The 21,770-nt window shown below is 33.0% G+C and overlaps 1 protein-coding gene and 1 long non-coding RNA gene across 2 annotated transcripts; one reads left to right on the top strand and one right to left on the bottom strand.

The window, feature by feature from the left end:
- Nucleotides 1-13,066: 13,066 nt before the first annotated feature.
- LOC111410454 (gibberellin 20 oxidase 2-like) lies at nucleotides 13,067-16,562 on the bottom strand. Its single transcript, XM_023040796.1, has 3 exons — nucleotides 15,866-16,562; nucleotides 14,975-15,296; nucleotides 13,067-13,525 (listed from the first exon to the last, which is right to left on the bottom strand). The coding sequence occupies exons 1-3, from the start codon at nucleotides 16,408-16,410 to the stop codon at nucleotides 13,235-13,237; spliced, it is 1,158 nt and encodes a 385-aa protein (XP_022896564.1). The 5' UTR covers nucleotides 16,411-16,562; the 3' UTR covers nucleotides 13,067-13,234.
- A 1,322-nt stretch (nucleotides 16,563-17,884) lies between these two features.
- Nucleotides 17,885-21,134, top strand: LOC111410450. The gene is made up of 3 exons (XR_002705693.1): nucleotides 17,885-18,100; nucleotides 19,596-19,667; nucleotides 19,778-21,134. It is a non-coding gene; the product is annotated as an uncharacterized LOC111410450 (long non-coding RNA).
- Nucleotides 21,135-21,770: the final 636 nt, after the last annotated feature.

Genomic DNA, 21,770 nt, shown 5'->3' with positions numbered 1-21,770 from the left:
ATCATTTCATATCTTAGAGATTTCAAACCTGTTCAAATGTAACAAGATTTTGTGGTGTACTCTATTCAAGCATTTCTCATAGATGATGCTAATTTACTAAAGATAAAAATTGGATCAACAAATCCTACTTACAAGCTATGATTTTCACTTCCAAAACTCACTAGTTATGATGCTCAAACAAGAGTAAGAAGGAAAATAGTTATTTGAGATGAAGATATTTGAATTACATGTATTTCTCTTTAAAAGAGGGGGTATTTATAGATTTCCCTCCAAGCCTTAGTGTAGTTTGATCTTTTTCAGAGAATGACAGATCTTGGCTCTTTATTATTGATTCGATTGAGGATCATGCTTTATTTATTAGCCCAGGTCCCCCTTATTGAATCCCATTTGAGTTTCATTGATAACATTTATGTCATCTTGCTCGGATTGAAGTCATTCTCGAAATCTATGAAGTCTGAATCATCCTCATAACTGTCATAAATTTAAAGCACAATAAAATTTAGCGTGCAATATATTAGTGTAGTCATGAACTCATATCATTTTATACCTAATATAAAATTATGTTCCGAATTACAAGTATGCAATTGTGGACTATACAAAGATAATAACCAAAAAAATTGCAAACCATGCCAAATGTGGAGTGCTGTGTTTGTAAGCAAGAATGAATGCAAACAGGTGAACTTTAACCCAACAATGGACTTGCTCCATCCTTTTTGTTCAAAAGCAAAGAAATATTTGTATGAAGGCATCTCTAGAATATAAGTAGAACTAATATCGGTTTCCTTTTTGACATTTGTTTCATTTATAAATACTAAGGTACATGCACATATACACATTTTTTACCCTTCAAGATATCACGTCAGTTATGACTCTCCATTCAATCATTTAACTAAACATTCAACCTGCAGTAGCAGAGGTAGAAATCTAAGTCAGCGAGGGCATGGTTTAACTAAAAATAATAATTTTTGAAAACACTATTTACGAACATAACAATAGTTCCTACAAATCATCTTCCAAATGTAGAATGCTATTTACTATCTGAAGCAATTAAAAACTCCACCTCATTCTATATATACATTTCCATATATCTAAAAATCATCCTCAAACTATCATTATATCGGTCCATATAAAAACATTGTTTGGAAATTATCTTTAGGTGGTCTGTCCATGTGCATGCCTTCAAGTATGTGAAGTTTGTGGTCCACAATTGGTAAAAAAATTTGGAGGGACATTGTTTGTGGTATGGAATATGTTGTTGGAGAGTAGCTTTTCGTTACAACAATGACTATTTGCTCAAAATTTTGGAATCAAAGAGCTGCTTCTTCACGCTTAGGTTTGCCAACAATGACTAGTTGTTGCTTTGTTACATGACAATTTGGATTTGGGGATTAGGGTTTAGATTGATTCTTTGCGTAAGAGACAGACTGATTTGGGGTAAAATGGATTTCATGCTTTATATATTTTTTGGGTTTTATTTGAAGTTGGATTTGTTTATTTGGTAAAACTATGTTTGGAAGATATTTGGAATTGATGACATGGTGATGAGTTGGCGATGATTTAACATTGGATGGATTTAACCGGCCATGTCAGATTTTTGTCATCCAAGTAGGCAGTAGTTGAAACGGTTTCATCCGATAAGTGATGGAGTGGAACAAAACGAAGCTCAAAAACTAATTAATCACTTGATGAAGTTCAATGAGAAAATCTTGACATGGTGAAAAGTTCAGCGACCTTTCAAACATTTAACTCTTGTATATCTTGTGTAGATGTCTATTCCCTCATATGTTTGGTATATTTCTCTCATTTTTCTTTTTAATTATATAAATATATATTTTCTAGACTTATCTGGTGTACAAATTAGAACCATTTTTTGACTAATGAAAATAGTATAGAAATGCATAGACTTGAATGGTTTTGTCGAATTTGGCTCTTCTTTAGGGTTTTCGGGTCTAGGTTGATACATGCAACAATAGGTCTAGAATAAGTGGATTCCATGAGATTTGGTATTTAGTTATTTTTTATTGAAAAGATTATGGGATGGGAAAAATTCACAAATCATGTTTTAACTATACACAATTCAAAAATCAAGTTTTAGCTAATTAATTAAAAATATTTATTAATTAAATATAATGAGGTCACATTTATACAATTAACAGTCACATGAACATAATTATAGGACACTTATTATCAAATTAATTTATCACAAATTATTTCGATGTCACAAATCAAAAAAATATCAGGTCATAGTTTATGTCATTAGTTACAAATTCCAAAAAATTATAGGTTACATGTCACGTATTTTCAAATTTGATGGTCACTGCTTACTTTTTTAAGTCACAAATGATTGAATTTTAAGGTCACAGTTTACAAATCCAAAAAATTATAGNAAATTTGATGGTCACTGCTTACTTTTTTAAGTCACAAATGATTGAATTTTAAGGTCACAGTTTACAAATCCAAAAAATTATAGGTCACAGGTCACATATTTTAAAATTTGATGATCACAGATTACTTTTTTAAGTCATAAATGATTGAATTTTAAAGTCATAATCCACCACAATACTTGGTCACAGACACTAACCCACCTGCCATAACACCATCACAACCACTGCAACACCACCATCGCCACCACTACCACCACCAACATGAAAACTACCACCACTCCAAAAACCGACAAACCTAACTAAAATACCTCAACAACAGCCACCACAATAAGCCAAGCAGACCACCCAACCACCACCATTGCCACTCAGAACCACCACCGCATCCACCACCACTCCAAAAACCAACAACACATAAACACCACACCAATACACTTCCACACAAAACAGGTGGCGATCACACTACCAACACCTACACCCACAACCACCGCTGCTTTCCACCACCTTCAACCCATCACCACCACCACTTTATAGCTAACACCCAAAAAAACCATACAATAGATCGGAGTGCTACTGTAGAGATGACAACCAAAAACACCCAAAAACAACCACCTTACCGCAAATACCCAGAAACACCACGTCACCGCAGCTGCTGCGGCGACTGGAGCTCAGACAATATCAAAGAGAAGAAGAAATGTATCCACATTTTTGCCATCCCCAAAAAAAATACCCGTCACACCGATAATGAAGGCATGAGGGCGATGGAAATGATGGAAATGAAGGGGTGATTTGTACAACATTGATGGACTGCAAAAATTAATTGCATCGAAGGTTGGAATCAACGTCACCTGACTAGTTCTCAGACGATTGGCCTAGCTCCTTCGTTGTCGGTTGCCCGAGTGAAGAGAGAGAAGGAACAGAAAAGAAGATAGAGATGAGAAAGAGGTAGAGAGAAGAGGGAAAAGAAAATTTATTTAGGGTTTGTATTATATTGATACTTGATTTGTAATTAATAAAACCTTTTACCTGACTTTTATGTAATTTCCACTTATGGCATCCTAATTTAAGGACCAGAAACAAGATAATTTCAATTAATCTTTGGAGAAAATTAGGTCTTCTACATCCCATATCTAAGAACATTGACACATACGCTCTCATTTGGATAGCGAAAAAAAATGAAACATAACACTTTTATAATATTAAACTATTTGGTGGCAAAAAGGTAAAATTCATTTCTGCATTTTTTCTATGACCAAAAGTCAACCATTTGACCAATTTTAAAAATGATAAATGATCTTTTAACATTTAGCCCCTGTTTGGGCTCTATTAAAATTTATTTTTGAAAAAAAAAAGTTATGAAAAAGTAATTTTTTGGAGAATGTGTTATTATATTTTATTGGAAAATGTGATTGAAAATGAATTTTGAAAACAAAATGTATTTTTAGTTTAACATAACCCAAAAAGGAACTTAGTTAAAAAAAAAAAATGAAAAAACTTCCAGTGGATGTCTCAAAACCTTTAAAAAAGGGAAGACGACATAACTTATATTTTTAAAGATCACATTTCATAAATAACAAACTCAATCAAATATTTCAAAAATCAGGTGGAAAATAAATTTATTAAATATTAAATTATAATATAATATCCATTAATTATTTACACCCATGCCATTCACCTCATCCTATCACCCCATTATACCACCTTTCCTCCACCCGTCTACCAGAGATGGCTATTCTCTGGCGATCACTCCAGCAACGGCTCCGGCAATTGTTCCAGTGATCACTCCGATGGTCGTTTCAGCAACTATTTTGACGATCACCCCGGCAAACTGCTCCGACGACCACTCCAGCAAACTGCTCCAATGACCACTTCAGCGCTTACTCCGGCAACTATTCCAAGTACTGCTTCGGCTCACCATTAGAAAAATCTTCAAAATTTGAAAACAATTTCTCTCTCTACACCCCATTGTTGAAAAATCTCCAAAAAACTGTGATAGTCGTAATGGTGCATTGTAAGTGATCAGATTTGCACCTGTGACATCTGTGACCTTACCTGTGTCATTTGTGATTAATTGTGACCAAATTTGTATTTAGTGTGACTGTCTGTGACTATGCCAATCTCAAAGTCAGAACTGATCATAATCAATACAAAATTTGTCACAACTGGTAACAATCAATACAAAATTGGTCACAAACAGTCACAACAAACACATGGTCGTATAGGGTCACCATAAACAAATCTGTACACACCATATACACGTAATTAACTGTGACCAACTCTACCTTCAGTGTGACTAACTGTGATCAAAATTATATTCAGAGTGACTGTCTATGACCAAATCAATATCAAGCCACAACTCACCATCACCACCATAGAACAACATATCAGAAAATCATCATACCCCCAGTACCACCATGAGCACCACTGCAGCTATTCCACTGTCCCCACAAGTACCACCACCACAACACCCGAAAGATCGCCACAGCACCACTGCACAAAGCACTCCCAGCACACCACCACCATGAGATAATTCAGCTTCCAGATACTCTCAGTTTAAAGGGAATTCCAATAGATCAACGTCGAATTTTGGTAATTTTTCTGTATTTCTCAAAACACTGCCAACACCACCTCAAAACCATAGCAAAATCAACTTAAAAACCACGAAAAACCATCTAAAAATTACCTAAAAAACCACCACAAACCTCCGCTGTTCCGGCGATGAGAGCAGTTAGATCGTTTTCTGACGAAATAAAACAGGATAGATAATTGAAGAAATCTCCGATGAGAAGGCTTGAGTCATCACCAGTCTTCACCATTGCTTCTGCAAGCGGTGTTGCAAGAGAAGCCGTGGCCGATGTGTTGCTTCTTTGGTCGCAGTGGTCAATGAACTTTGTAGCGTCGGAAAAGGAGAGGGTTAGGTTATAATATAGAGAGAGAGAGAGAGAGAGAGAGAGAGAGAGAGAGAGAGAGAGAGAGAGAGAGAGACGGCATAGAGAGAGAAGCTGATAGAGAGATATGGTTAGGTTTACTTACAATTTGGGAATGAATTGAAATGGGGGTGGAGTCACTGGAGCGCGTGGGTGGTATATGTAGATTAGGTTTTACTAAATTCTTATTAATTATAATTATTAAAATCTAATTACCACCTAAATTTTGAAATTAAAATTTACCTTCTCTATTTTTGAATATTAGTCTTTAAAGGTGGGTTTCTAGGTAATTTTCCTTTTAAAAAATGTGCAACGCGATCACAAATATTTAATAAGTGCGTAAGAAGACCTCTAACAATTTTCATCTTAAAATCTGTGTTGACCAAAAGCAAATGTTTGACTATAATTTAATTAATTTTTAGATTGGAAAAATAGTGTTTTAATATTTAATTAACTAAAACATTATTAATAGAAAAAGATAAAGAAAAAAACATTTCTCAGTTTTTTTTTTTTCGTTTCTATTTTTCAATAATTAAATTTTAAAAGGTTATTTTGAACTTTTAAAAATTGGTCAAATGAATGTTAGATATTTGACTTTTGATCAACAAACAGATTTTTAGATGACCATCATTTAGAAAAGGTTTGAAACATTTGATGCATTTCCTTTATTTTAATTAAACGAATATTAAAAAACTATTTTGCTTTTTTCTAAACATATCAAATTATGAACAAACGTAAATTTTCGTCAACTAATGAATTTTTGAAAAAAATAAAATTCTAGAGATCCTCTTATCGAACATTTTTGAAAATTTTGAGACTGTCCTGCACATTTTTTAATGTTTAGTACATCCACTGCTATTTTCCCTAAATATAAGTTGACGTGCTTATTTATAGTCTTTAATGTCTGTGGAAATTGTGTACCCAATGAGCTATTATGGACAATTCTACAAAAATGAGTTGAGTTGCCTTTATAGTGTTCAATGTCGATGGAGATTGTGAACCAACAAGCTATTCTAGACAATTCCACAAAAATGTGTTTGACTTTCCTATTTTAAAGAAATATATATCATTATTGTATTATAATCTATTACATTTCATTTCTACATTTTTGGTCTACCTAAAATTTTGCTGATGCAATATTTGAAGTTCAGGAAATTCTCGATGTTATATCCTTCGCTGTTACTCCTCTTCTTTTGAAGATCCGAATGAAGGAAAATGCTTAATTTTGAAGTTCTAAACATTAATTCTATCGTTATATGGTACTAATCGAAGTTTAGTCCAACTCAATTTTTTTTCAATTAATTAAATTATAAAAGATTATTTTGAACTTTTAAAAATTATCAAAATCAATGTTAGATATTTGACTTTTGATCAATAGAAAGATTTTTAGATGAATATGGTTTATAAAAAAGTTCATTTGGAAAAAGGTTTGAAACCTTTGTTGCATTTCCCTTATTTTAATTAAATAAATTTTAAAAAACTATTGTGCTTTTTTCCAAATATATGAAATTATGAACAAACGTGAGTTTTCATCAACTAACGAATTTTTCTGAATAATCTTCATGTATATATTGCATGCATTTATAGTATTTTACAAAGGTATATAAGGAAGGAAATAAATACGTACAATTGGAATAAAATCCCTAAACTAATTCCCTGATTTCTATGATTTGCCAAGACTTATTCATGGAAACTAAATAAACCTCTAATACCGCCCCTTAAATTGATGTTGGTGAGTCCACAAGTATTAATTTGTTGACGAGAAAATTATGACGGAGAGGGGTCAGGTATTTGGTGGAGGTATCCTGTCGAGTGGTGGAAACATGGATAAGAGCGATGATCATAGAAACATGGGCATCTCGGATATAATGACATTCCCCTTCAATATGTTTGGTGCACTCATGATGCGCATGATTAGCTGGAATATGAATAGCGTTAGTGTTGTCATCATGGAGAGATTTAGGCTGTGATTGGGAAAAAATCAAGTTTTGCTAGAAAACCATGCAACCACACAATTTAAGAACATGCAGTTGACATAGAGATGTAATTAGCCATACTGGAAGACTTAGAAACACAATCTCCTTTCTTAGATTTCCAAGAAATGAGAGCATCACCCAAAAAAATCAGTAGTAGATGAACGAGAATTATGACGACCAGCCCAGTCCGCATCACTTAAGCGGTAAGATCAAGAGACATTCCCTTAGAAAAGAACAGACCGACCACGAAGAGGAGTCCCCATAAGATAGCGAATAATGCATCGAATAGCTACCAAATGAAGATGACATGGGCATCCGTAAATTTGCTGATAGTAGAAGCTGCGAAGGAAATATCTTGATGTGTAATAATGAAATAGATGAGATTACCCACCAGCTTTCGATGATGAATTGGATTAGAAAGTATATCGCCTTCGTCTTTTAGATATTTGACATTAAGTTCCAATGGAGTATCAATAGAGAAGGCTTCAGATAAATCACCTAATTGAATCAAGTCATAAATATACTTATGTTGATTCAAGAAAATATCATATAGTGTATTATAAACCTTTAAACCAAGAAAGTAAGTCAGATGACCAAGATTTTTCTTATGAAAAATCGAGTAAAGATGCTACTAAACCTTCTGAATAAGGGCATGATTAGATCTAAATATAATAATAGCGTCCACATAGGCTATCAAGATAAAATTATAATAATAGCGTCCACAGAGTCAGCTGAGGATAGAGGCATACCAATTAAAAATTATAAACAACCTTTCAATTTCATAAATTGCATGACAATCCCTTTCTTCAAAATTGCAAATTGACCCTAGAAATTAAATTGCAGACATGGGCCTGCAATTTCGTAAAATGCAACACAATTACTTGTTTCCCAATCAACTCAGTGACGACCATTGCCGCTAAATGGCCACTGGCCAACTGTTGTTTCGACCCATTTTTTGATCCAAAAATTATTTTCCTTTCAAAATAGATTCTAAAGATGAAAACTAATTTTCTTAATAGCTAAATCGTGAAAAATTAGCAATCAACTACCAAAGATTCAAACACAATCTCTAACAAGCACAAAGCAGGCTCTAATACCATTATTAGAAATTTATTTATCATATACATTGGAATTTAAATAATATTGCAATTCCCACTAAAGATCTACTTTATATTTAGATAAAAACTTTTATAGGAATTATAACTTTATTGAATTCTGTAAACTCCTTTGATTATCTTGATAACTAACAATGACAATTTGCAATTTATAATTGTAAAATCGTCCTACCTCTAATGAAAATCCACACAGTGAACAATAATGAGATAATATGGTTTCTATTTTCAACAATAATTGTGTTATTGTGTCTTTAAACTCCAATAGCTTATTAATAGAAATTTAAGGGCTTGGCCCATTCCTTAAACTTAATACGGTCAAAATTTAATCAATCTAATTAATTAAATTTGGTCCATAACTTAATTAATCCAATTAATTAACTCGGATCTATTAACAAGCAACGCAGTTAATTGTCAAATGTTAGTCAATTAATTAATAAAAATAAATATCATTCTTCTATGTCTCCTTTTGCATGTGACTCATTAGGGACGCCTAACGATGTGGATTATTATTTTGATCTAATTAAAATTGATAAATTAAAATATCCCATTTAACTTATCATCAATTCACATCCATCATCCCAAATTAACATGTAGTAATATGTCAGGGTAATACATGTGGTGAAAAATGTCATGTGCTATGATAAAACTAAACTTGTTCGTTTAAAACGAAACTATAGCCTCTTCATCAATATAATCAAATCAATTTACGGGATATAGAAGTGTATCAATCTCGATAATAATTATATCTTTCATCCCAATCTTACGTCAATATAAGTCAAAAATTATTTTCAACTTATGAGCACACATTGGCCAATGAATTTGTTATCAATTTAACTGAATGAAATATAGATCTTAATCTCTTACTATCTACGAGTGACGTATCTTTTATTAATCATTCACAATATTCATATAATTCTTGATATACCCGAATGATGTTGTATTAGCGACTCTTGATAGAGCAACATCTAATATCACAAAAGTATGACTGTCTCAAATATTTTGTTCTTACAAAACATTCTCGTATTCATTTAAGTATAATCACACTTTAGCTTCTAATATTAGCTACTTACTTTATAAGTAAGAAATATCATACGTGATGGTCTATTTGTAATAATGATATCCATGTTTTGTTATTACTTTTGAACACAGATGATTTAAGAGTCGTAATTTGTATATTATAATTACAACTCTTTGTGATTAACAAATTGCCAAGTCTTGATCTATGAAATCTATTATTTAATTTATTAGAATATTAATTCAATTAAATAATAGTTTTGTCATAAATAAAATGCATCAACTATATATTAAAAGCATTTATATCCAGAATAGATTGGACCTAGGCCCAACAATTAAGATATCTTCATATGGCGTTCTCTTTCTTTAATTTTGTATCATCTAAAAATAATGAGAACATAACTTCAATTTCAACTCTTTCAAATAAAAATATACTTGACATAAATCATGAACATAAATCAAACTCATCATCTATAGATACAAAATCAAATATTTCCTCAAAATCTAATAAGGTTTGAGCTCCTGATGACATGAAAATTTCATACTCTTATTCCATAGAGATGCCGTTAACCTATCACCAATGCATAATCCTTCTTTTATATCGCATAAAGACATAGAATCAATTGATTCATAGTGAACTCAAATCTCTCGATGATGTATTGTCTGACATGTATTTATTTTTTCTGTAGTTTGTTGATGAGAAGGTTTAGTGGATGCACATTGACATGGCAGGCCTGGCTTGGAATGATAAAATAAAAGTGAACAACTACACCCATTACTTTTTAATTTGGAAGAGCATTATCAAGGAATTAGAGGCAATTTTCTCAGGTCAAAAATTGTGGAGTAGAATTCGAAGTAGTGGCTTCTAAACTACGATGATCCTCAGCTTAGATAGAAACTTAAAATAATCAGACTATTGTTTTATTATGTAAAACTAATAAGATACATATATACGCATAAGCACACTTGTCTTATTATTTAACTTTGCATTTACTTTGCTAGAGGCTTTTGATTGTGATCATTATTTTGTGATTTTGGATATTTGTTGATTTTTAATTCTTGCTAGTGCATTATGTAAGAGCGTGTCAAATCCTATGCTTAATACAGTTTTGAGTTGGGCTTTCATTTATTTATTTATTTATTATTATTATTATTATTTTTTTTTGCACAGGTTTATATTTAAAAAAAAAAAACAGATTTACTGGCTAAAATTGCAGTGAGAAAATATTATTACATAAGTTCTAATTCCCAACAAAAATTTTCTTGTTCAGTAAATGGTGAGTTTTCCTGACCAATTGCAATTGTTGGCCAATGTCTACGACTTGCGATTTCATGACAAGTAGTATTGCCAACCAATATATGACCTTTTTTTTACCCAAAATATGGTCACAAAAAATTGTATCTTTAGTTACTAACTTAATTTTAGTAAGTAAAAAGCTCTACGTTTCCCGACTAACATGTGTTACTAGTCGGTGAAAGCTTTTGCCAGCAAGTTGCCAACCGACAATTTCTAGTTAGTGAATGGTTTTACCAGCTAATATTGGACTTTTATAGACTAATTTTTCTGTCAGTAAATTAAACTCATATTTCTTTTAGTGGTTAACTATTCCTTTTTCTATTAGGTTGGTCTAATATTAAGAATAACGATGATTATATTGCCACCATGAATATTTTTTTCCACCACACTTTTAAACTTGTTTTCATAATTAAATTCTTATATAGGAAAATAAAATATATTATCACAGAATGGTACATTCATAATTTTTTCTTTCATCTCTTACGGCCTTTCATATTAACCTCAACCTACACTATTCATATAGTAAAACTTCGCACAAATAAACCGACCCTAAAGACGGATGATTATAAACACGTTTATAAATATATGAGTTGTATAATTATTCCTAGTCAACAACAAGTAAGTTATTCTTATTTTTTGTATTATTTTGTATCATAGGTGGGTTTTGAACAAACAAGAAAGTAAGAATGAGTGTGTCTTAACTCTTAAGTAGTCACTTTGTGGCTCAAAACAGTCCCTATTCTTATATCCTAAGAATTAGCAGCTCACAAAATTAGAAAATTTAGATAATTAAAACAGGGTTGAATATTGAATTTTTAATTAAAGGACTTAGCTGAGTAGAAGAATAATGGGCATGGATATTAAAAATCAAATGATTTCTAGTAAATTTCTTATTTAAAAAAAAAATTAAATAAAATCTTCTTGTATCACTAAAGTACTTAAAAAATTCGGGATGATAAAAGCAGTTAGTAACATTAGATTTAAGTAATCATTTTAATTTTTCTTCTGAACAGTCTCCCAAGATAGAAGAAGAATTAGAAAGATTGGGAAAAATACTTTTTACAAATGCAATGGAATCAATCATGTACATAATGGTTTGTACAAGAGTTGATCATGCAACAGGTGTCCTACTTAAATCATTGGTCTCCACAAGACAATCAGTGTAATGCCATGAAGTTGTTATTTATATACTTGAAAAGGGTTCTGTAATTTAGGATTGAAGTTCAAAGGAAGTAAGAAAGGTATGGTAGTTAAATATTTTGTAGATACGAATAATAGTATGTGCTTACCATTGATTATCTCTTCATTAAACTACAATAAAAATGACCTTCTACAATATGCAAAAGGCAACATTCGTTAGCGATTGTTGCTAAAGGGATCTACATCAATATTCTAGTAAGTGAATGTTGCCCTCAATTAATATAATTGAAATTTGGTAACATTTTTTAAATGGAAGTTGCTAATGCCGCCTTTTGTTAATTAGCTGGAACTCTTAGCTTATAAGTGGTGGCAATTTTGTTAATTGAAGTTGCTAGATGCTATTAAGGAATGGATTTGGCTAAGGGTATGAGAACTTTCCTTGTAATAATATTAAGTTTATAAGTAGAGATGTGTAAAGCCACCCATCTATGCGAAGGTGGGATTAACTATTAAAATAAATAAATAAATAAAATAAAGAATGGTCCAAAGTGATAAACATTATCTGTAGTTCTAAATTCATTACGACTAATTTCTTCACACCAACTTGTTGGAAAATATTCAACACCGAGGTTTGGAGAAGAAAAAATATATAAAAATAATCAAGAAGACAAAAATAAGAAGAAAATCATAATAAATATGAAAGTTCAAACACGACATTATATCACTGTCCTTAAACGATATTCGCCCCTTCTTGAATATAATTTTGGTGCTTAAAGGGTCTTGCGACAAATGGTTTGTAGGAGTAATCAAGTTTTGTAGGGAATCAATACTTAAGTACTTGTATAAATTCTCCTAAACTTGAAGAACACAAAGGGAATATTGAATATGGATGAAGAAAACTTTGATTTCTTCTTTGTGGAATGAAAATTATGATGACAAATATTATCAAGTGTTTTTCTTAAAGTTAGAATGATCATCAGCCACCTATTTATAGCCATGAAACATTGCTATAAGTGGTGTCAAAGTATAAGTGAAAGACCCCCAAATTTGAATCAAAAACCAACTCCAACAGCACTAAAAAACTACCATGCAACCGCATGGTGTATTCCCATGCGGTCGCATGGTTTATACAAAACCCGGCCTCCATGTTTCGGTTTACCACATGGTCAGTTGGCTATGCGGTTGCATAGGCCAAAGTATTGAATCCCATCTCGTCTTTCTTTCATCACTCATACTAGTGTTTATTGATTTATTGGACAAAATTTTCCATCACAGAGAATTTTACCACACTATATCTAAAAGACAGATGACATCACTATATATTTTAGTGAGAAACACAAATACATGGAAAGAGAGAGAGAAAGAGAGAAAGTTGAATTGTTGATCAAGGACAACCAAGGGAGTTTTGTTTTTCTGTGGGATGCTTTTTCCTGGATAGAAACCTGTCGATAAAGGTTTGGAGTGTTGTCCTATCTGCCCTGTAGTGGTTTTGGGTGAATTCTTGCAATTCTGACCATGTGAAATCTGGGTACTTCCTTGTCTCGTGAAGATCCTCCGGTGGCCTCACAACCTTGTCCTCTTTTGGGCTTATGAAAAACACCAACGATCTCCTTGCTTTCTCCTTGTTCACCACTGCTCTATGTAGGCAACTCTTGTATCTACCATTAGATAATGCCTGCATGTCATTTGTATACATGGTTACAGGAACAGTGCTAGGATTGTAAAGTTGTGGGAGCAAACTTTTATAGCTAAAATCAAGGAGGCAAAATCTTGAAGTAAAAAATTTTAATTGTGGTGACAAAATCGATAACTATAAGGAACTTAATATAAGATTCAAAGGATTTGAAATTGAGCTGAATCCAAATCCATCCCTGCATGGTTAACGAATAACTAAAAACATTATTACATAGATTTATAGTAATATTCCCTTTACACGATTTAGATTCTCACTACAAAGAAGTAAAGTATAGCAGTTATTTAAATCCTCTCATTCTGTAAAAAATGAACTATATGTATCGACATACAATTTAGGCGAAAAACTCAAAATTTTCATTTAGAAAAATTAATGTGTAGCGTTTATGAAATTTTCCTTCAAATGTTCTTTATCACACAAACAAATAGTTGTGCTAACGCACAACGGAACATCATAAATGGATCCATCTTAATGCTATTTGTCCGAAAATGGGAATTAAGCACATAGTATACTCGTTACACTAAATTCCAGTACTGAAAATTAATGCTCGTTTCATTCGAAAAACATATGAGAAAAAACCCAAAAATTACTTTTTAACTTTTTGTCGTTTTAAGTGAAATTTCTAACAATTTTTATGGTGTTTGCACTATTGTGGGTCTTATTGTGTAAAGTTTTTTTATTTTTCATTTTTTTATTTTTTAAATTAATGTTTTTGTCCTCTTCAAGAGAAAGAACTAAGAAGTCATTCGTAGCCGTACCCTACATCAGATACTGCCAAGGTTACGTACTAGTTAATAACAGTACTGAAAAGGGGTGGCTAATATGTTAAATTGGCTACAGAACACAACAAAAAGGTGGGCACGGTTCGGTATTATCGGTGGTCCTTTAGACATATATCACGACATGCTTAGGATAAATAATTTGGCAGAATAAAACTGTCCCATCTTTGTTTTTCCCTATGAGCTGATATTTCAAGCACTGTTTGACAATCATTTTTTAGGAGGAATAAATTTTTGAAAAACATGGTGTTAAAAAGTAGAAAGAAGTTTTAGATTTACGTGAAAAATATTTTATTGTAAGAATGTATGATTGAAAATGAGTACGAAAAAAAGAGTTTTGAAAGAATGGTTGTCAAATAGAGCCCAAATATCTAACCATCTAGGGCAACAATGCATGCTAAAAATCCCAGAAGTGGTAAAAATGAGCAATTATTTTATGCTAATAAACCACCAATCTGGTACAAATATTAATATTGATTTGAAGAAACCGGGGATGAAGAAATCATTGAAATCCCTAAATTTTTTAAAAGGAATAAAACTTTTAGCAAAACATGGTATAAGATCATTCTCTTTCCTACATTAAAGTCACATGTGCAATGAAAGAAAAATTCACAAAAAATAAAAAAAGGAAAAAACACAAATTAGAACATACCATGAATGTATCTCCAATGTTAACAACAAAGGCATCGGGGCGTGGCCTGATAGCTTGCCATTTGTTATTGGCAAAAATTTCGAGTCCTCCAACTTGATCTTGATGGAGTATTGTTATGGAATTTGGATCACAATGAGGACCAGTGCCAAAGGTTAGGCCAGCTTGGTTGCATGGTGGATAGTTATTGAACCTCATTATTGAGCAACCATCTTCGAAATATTTCCTATAGTATGATCGGTCAAGTCCCAAGCTAATTGCCAGCAGTCCCAAAATTGCCAGAGACAATTTTTTCATTGCCTCACAATATTTATGTAAAACATACCTGTGAAATTCAAGGGTTCTTAAGTATTGCAATTTATTGGCTATAACTTCATGCACAAAGTTGCTTACTGTGTACATATAGTGTTATATTGATAGTTGTCAATATGAAGGTTTAGGCAAATCAAGTGTTACTACAAATACAAATGCATATCTAACTGATTCGTCGTATATTTATTACTTTTTTGCATACCAATTGGCTAATCATATGTACATTGTTCATCATATTATATCACTAGAGTAGTACTATTAAAAAATGTTTGATATGTCTGGTCACACAGAATTTGACAAGGCAACTGATGAATTTTGTACAGGTATATATTCTTTAGTCATGTAAAATCATATCGAGTCTAGCGTATTACACGTGCATTTAATTGGATGTTTGGGAATGTAGACTTGTTATTGAACCCTGCTTACCAACATGACCTGAAATGACCGTCTGCTTAATTTAAGTCTAAATAAATGCAGAACACTAAATCTATCGTTAAAGAATGTGTGATAAAAAAGATGAGAGATAAAAATGTATTTTTCTTAAAATGGAGCGCAAACGAGGGTAATACTGAATAACCTTACCCCGCCTCTTCAAAATCCTTCCCTAGAACAGTTTTGAAATAGTTAACCAGATCAACATCCGGGCCATTTACATAATCATAACCAAATGAGAATGTTTCCTTCCATGGCAGTTTTGACGAATATCGATCAGAATGAGCACCCGAATAACCCCAGACACTGCCCGGCTTTCGTTTAGCTTGTACCTTGCGGATTATCGGAAGCTTGAAGAAGGCGTCCATCTTATCATGTGCAGCCTGAATCACATTGACATCCACGGCATGGTTGGTAACTTGGAAGAAACCATGGTTTAAACAAGCTGCTCTAATTTGTGAAGCTGCACGAATTGTTGCTTGTTCATCACCATCCAAGAATCCTTTTAGGTCTATTGGTGGCTCTTTGAGTACATCTTGAGTATAAACTAAGTCCTCATGAGGCCATCGGAATCTTGTTGGCAAGTTTGTTTGTTTTTGCAGAAGAGATGTGTCAAAAACTAGTAGCCCATTTTCTTTATCATTTTTGACGTCAAATGGAGAACGAAGAATGAGAGTTGAGGCACTAGGGTCCATGTTGTAAGGCACGTGTTTAAGGATTGAATCAGGAGATAATATTTATAGAAGAATGAAGAGTAATGGAGAAAGAAAACAAAGAAATGGCAAAGAGCAGCTATAAGTAGTTTAAAAAAGAATGGACTTTTAGGACTGTTCTAGTACAGACATGACTTACTAGAGTCATCCAGATAAAATGATGAACAAGATAAGAGTTTGTGCTGGTAAAATAAACAGGATTTTAGTTTATTTTTTCTTAGTACTACTAGATGCTATCAATTTTTCTCCACAAAGCTTGATAGGATTAGATAATACAATAAGCAAGATTTTAATATACTTTTCTTCTCCTTATCCAAACACATCACTATGATTAAAATCGATAACAAAAGTATTACCAATATCTATAAATGCAGACGAAAAAAATATGCAGATGTTGACGCTTTTACTGGGAGTGTTGTTTGATAGTATTCTAGCATTATCTTCGTAATTTCTAATCATATTAACACTACAAAATAAATTTCTCGAGTGATGAAATTTTTGTCGTTGATGGCCAAATTTCTATTGATTGAACTTCAGTCTTTAGCACTCGTCTATTGACTTAAAAATCCAATAAAATTGCAATTGAATTTACCCTTGATCATATAATAATGACATGACTAACGTCCAAATATCACATCATTGATTTTCAATTATAAATATATTCTTCATCACTTCCTGAGTCTTTAATTCATAATATTTATTGTGGATATAGAATGAACACGATAGAATTCATACAATCAAAATGAACCACAAATGGACTACATATAAAATAAACAATAAAAAGGAGATAGATTGAGAGAGGAGTATGTAGAGAAATGCCAAAATAATGCATTGGGAAGGTCGAAGAAGAAATTGGAAGTTTATTAGGAATCCAACAACTGAGACGAATGACGCCTTTCAATCCTTAGGTCACTTTCTCTACATGAAACAAATATTTTTTTATGCACAAGTCTCAATCTTTTCTCACTCCATTTATGATAAATTTGTCTCATTAACTAATTGAAAATTTGCTTGTCCTCAACAACCTTATCTACTTTGTGAAGTAATTTAAAAAACTCCACATATATATTTACATGCATATCATATATGGTAAAAGGTACATGGGACTAGAGTTCAAATTGACTAAGTTGGATCTATTTGAATCTCGGTCAGATTGGCATAACCTAAATGTTGGAACAATCTTTTAAATGATCAAGGCAAGAAGTAGACAAAGTTGAAGAAAAATAGTGGGACTGGCTCTGTTAGAGTACCAAGGCAACATCATCACACGACCCCAGTCACATTTTATACAATAGTCTCATGCACAAGTTAAAATTAAGTTGAAAATCTCGTGAATTGATATTACTATATTCATTTGTTTCAGAACACGTCTTCCTAGGATTCCGTTGTAAGCGAATCTACTACCAATAGTAAAAAAAATTCATATATCCTTGATACACCCTGGTTCCTGGTCTAGCTTCACTATTAGAGTAATTTGTCTATGTTGGACTCGACTATATATCTCTAGTGAAACCATATGGATCCAGTATCGGTTTCAAGGAAGATAAGTTTGCAATATTTGATCAAATCCGTACCCAAGCAGAATATTTGTTGAATTTCCACAAAACACGAGCATGTGACTAAAGTCATCAATGGCTATTATGGCTCGCATGATCAAAGCATCACAATGAGGGTAGATTATTTCATTCTTATTGTCAATAATTTCAATTATAGGGGATTCAGGTTTGAATTACCTTGAATCCAACAATTTTTCGATGCAAGCTTAAGTTTACCATTCCTTTGTGATTTCATTGTCTTCTTTTTTCGTATGATGTCGGTTAATAATAATGTTGATTTCTTCTTTGAACTCTTCCTATATTCTCTTTGGATCAATATCACCGTCTTCATGATAATAGCTGGGAATATCAATTTCAGATTTCAGTGCTTCTATTTTGACGATATCTATGCTTGATTCATATTTGGACATTTTTATCGATGATTTAAACCTTTTCAAAGAGAAATTATTGAGATCATAGTTGCCTTTGTTCTCTTTTTGCTCTATACAAATAATTAGAGTTTGTATTGATTCTTGTAATGTTGTTTACAGCATTATTAATAGAGAATTTTGTTGACCTCATTTTTTGTACCGTTGATGTGGACTAATCGTTAGTTACGTGAGCCCTTCCTCAATGATAGGGGAGGCAGCACATGCATTCCAACTGTGAAATCAGTCAATGAGATATTTATATTTGGGTGTGGAAAGTGCTTTAGACGTGAGCCACATAGGAGTTTGGGCACCAGGTTTGTGTATGAGAGTATGTAAAAATCGAAGAGAATAATTTACAAAGCTTGTATTATTTAGTGTTGCATTACCCTTTAAATGGCATGGGTTGTGAGCTTTTATATTAGTAGAGATGAAGTGGTAGCAGTTGGATGAGACGCACGTAACTTTATCTCCTTATTCAAGGCGTCCCATCGTATGCATCATATCACACATCCTAGGCCATGCATCATTTAATGTACTTTGAAACGGTAGCCACTCTAGGGCCTAGGCCTGAGTACGTATGTAGTAGGCTGACAAAACTTGACTTTCTTCTGCTACAACAAGGGTCACATTAATCATTCACATAAGATCTTTATGTAGAAATCTCTTGGGAAAAGTGAAAATGAAAGATGCTCATTATGGTTAGGAGGCTTCAACTTCGATAATGTGGGCTTCGACCACTTATATAGTGCTTCGGCTTTAGGGCTTTGGCTGAAGCGGTTGATGACCTCTCTATTGTTGTTTTATAGTAGGTGGAGCCTCGCTTCAGCTGCCGAGCTTTTGCTTACACATGGTGCTTTGGGGTTAGGTCCAATTTGTCATCTTTACCTATGACTTCGGTTCAATTTTTTATGTCGTGAAGTGTAGGTTTCATTTAAGCTTCTTCTTGAGCCTCGATTTTGAGTTGTAGGCTTCTTTTTGAGCCTCATTTTTGAAGCATTCGTCCAAATCTATGTATGATTATTTTTAATGCATGGACTTCTTATTTTGAGAAGTAATAGTATGATGTTACATGTTCATTGCTTAACTTGGTTTTATCGCCTTTCGTGGAATGCCTTTAATATTCGTAGAAACCTTAATTTGTATGTTGAGTTGTGCTGAAGAGATTGAAGTAATGCTTTAGTTTGGTTGAAATTTGATGTAGAGAGGCTCTGAAGTGTTGAAGTTGTTGGCTGAAATTTGATGCAGAGACGAGGCTCTAAAGTGTTGAAGTAAGGTAAGTGCTTTTTAAGGCCATCTTTGAAGGTTTGAATGTAAGCTCCTTTTTTTAAGCTTCCTCCAATAGCGCTCACATTTTCTTGCATGGTGGATGGTTTATCCGTGCAGAGGCTTTTTCCATGGTGTACAGCTTTATCCATGGGAGGCGCATAATGTTAACCTCGGAAAATTTGGAGGTAGTCCCATTTGGGATCTACCTCTGCTTCGAGATGCTCAACCTTTCCTACATAATGAATGGTTTACCCATGCAGAGGCTTCTTCCATGATGTTCACCTTCATCCATGGGAGACTTATGATGTCAACCTTGGCAAATTTTAGGGCCATCTCTTCTCCGAGGTGCTCGTACTTCCCTGCAAGGTAGATGGTTCATTCATGCAGAGGCTTCTCCCATGGTGTTCAGCTTCATCCATGGGAGGCTTATGACGTCAACCTTGGAGAATTTGGGAAAATATCTTCTACCGGGTGCTTATGCTTCCTTGCATAGTAGATGCTTCATTCGTGAAGAGGCTTATATCATGGTGTTCAACTTTATCTATAGGAGGTTCATGCTATTAACCTTGGAGAATTTGGAAGTAGTCCCATTTGGAATCCACCTCTTTTCGAGGTGCTCATGCTTCTCTACGTGGTGGATAGTTCATTCATGTAGAGACTTCTCCTATGATGTTTAGCTTTATCCATGAGAGTGTTATGATGACAATCTTGAAAATTTTGAATATGACTCCCTGTATTGTGGATGGTTTATCTTCATCAATGGGAGGCTTATGATGTCAACCTTGAAAACTTGTAAGTTGTCCCTTTTAGGATTCACCTTTTTTCCAAAGTGCTCATGCTTTCCTTCACCCGAATGGTTCATGCATATAGAGGCTTTTTCAATGGTGTTTAGTTTCATCCATAGAAGGCATATGATGTCAAACTTGGAGAATTTGGATCTACCTCTTCTCTGAGGTGCTCATGTTTCCTTATATGGTAAATGGTTCATTCACACAAAGGCTTTTCCTATAGTGTTCAGCTTCATCCATGGAAGGTTTATGATGTCAACCTTGGAGATTTAGAGAAGGGTTCTTTTTGTGAGATTCTTCTCCAAATTAGATTGACTTCCTTGTATAGGGTGGCTCATTCATGCCAAGGGCTTCCCCATGGTGTATGATTCATCCATGTGACGTAACATATAGGCGAAAATAAGGTTTTACATTGTGAGCCTACTGTAGAAGTTCATGCGTGTACATAAGTTAAATATGAAAATGACCTTCAAGTCCTTTAGTAATTTCACGCCCGTCCCTCAACTTTTGACCTTGTACATTTTGGTCCCCATATTTTTACTTCTATTTCAATCATACTCTTGATAAATTGCATTCAAAATCTTTCAACTTTCAAAACATCTACACTTCAACCCCCAAGCTCATATTTTTGTACTTTTAGTGCTTTTCTCTTCTTTTGCATTGTTTTCCTTCAATTTGGAAATTTGTTACTTGTCACTTAACAGAGGCTCTGCATGAGCAATGATGAAGCCTCTTGATGAGTGTATTAAACTCATATTTTAGATATCGTCTACGTTTGATATTTAGCTATTTCTTATAAGTTTTAGAGTTTTAATGTGTGTTTTGATATTGTGATATAGGTTGAAAGTGTATAATGATGCAAAGATTATGCAAAAATATGTGATAGGAGAATAAAAAAAATTCACTTTTGAGACAAGTTTTTTTTTTTTTTTCATGAATTTTCATCTTGAACAGTTATTTGCTACTTATACATGTATAGTTCATAAAAAGTAAACATTTTTCACATAACTTATTTTAAAACTTAAATGTAGTAAATTGTATAAGCTTCACGTGTCATAAGTGTTACTAAACTCCTGTAAGCAAGTCTCAAAACCTTAAATCAACGAAAAAGTGTTACAAGGACCTTTTAAATAAAATGCTCATATTAATTTTTTCAATGTATAAATTTTATTTCTTCCTCTATAAATAAGCATCTATATATATTTTTCTCTCTCATTTATTTTATATTTTATATTTTATATGATCTCTTCTACATTAAGTGACTAAGATTACTCCTATAATGAGTTTTAGGTCGATGACACCAAGTAAGTTGGCCACAGCAC

Source organism: Olea europaea, chromosome 2 (assembly GCF_002742605.1).
Source record: "Olea europaea var. sylvestris chromosome 2, O_europaea_v1, whole genome shotgun sequence".
In the NCBI taxonomy this organism is placed as follows: domain Eukaryota; kingdom Viridiplantae; phylum Streptophyta; class Magnoliopsida; order Lamiales; family Oleaceae; genus Olea; species Olea europaea.
The sequence above is the reverse complement of the archived record's forward strand: the minus strand, read 5'-3'. Positions and strand labels throughout refer to the sequence as shown.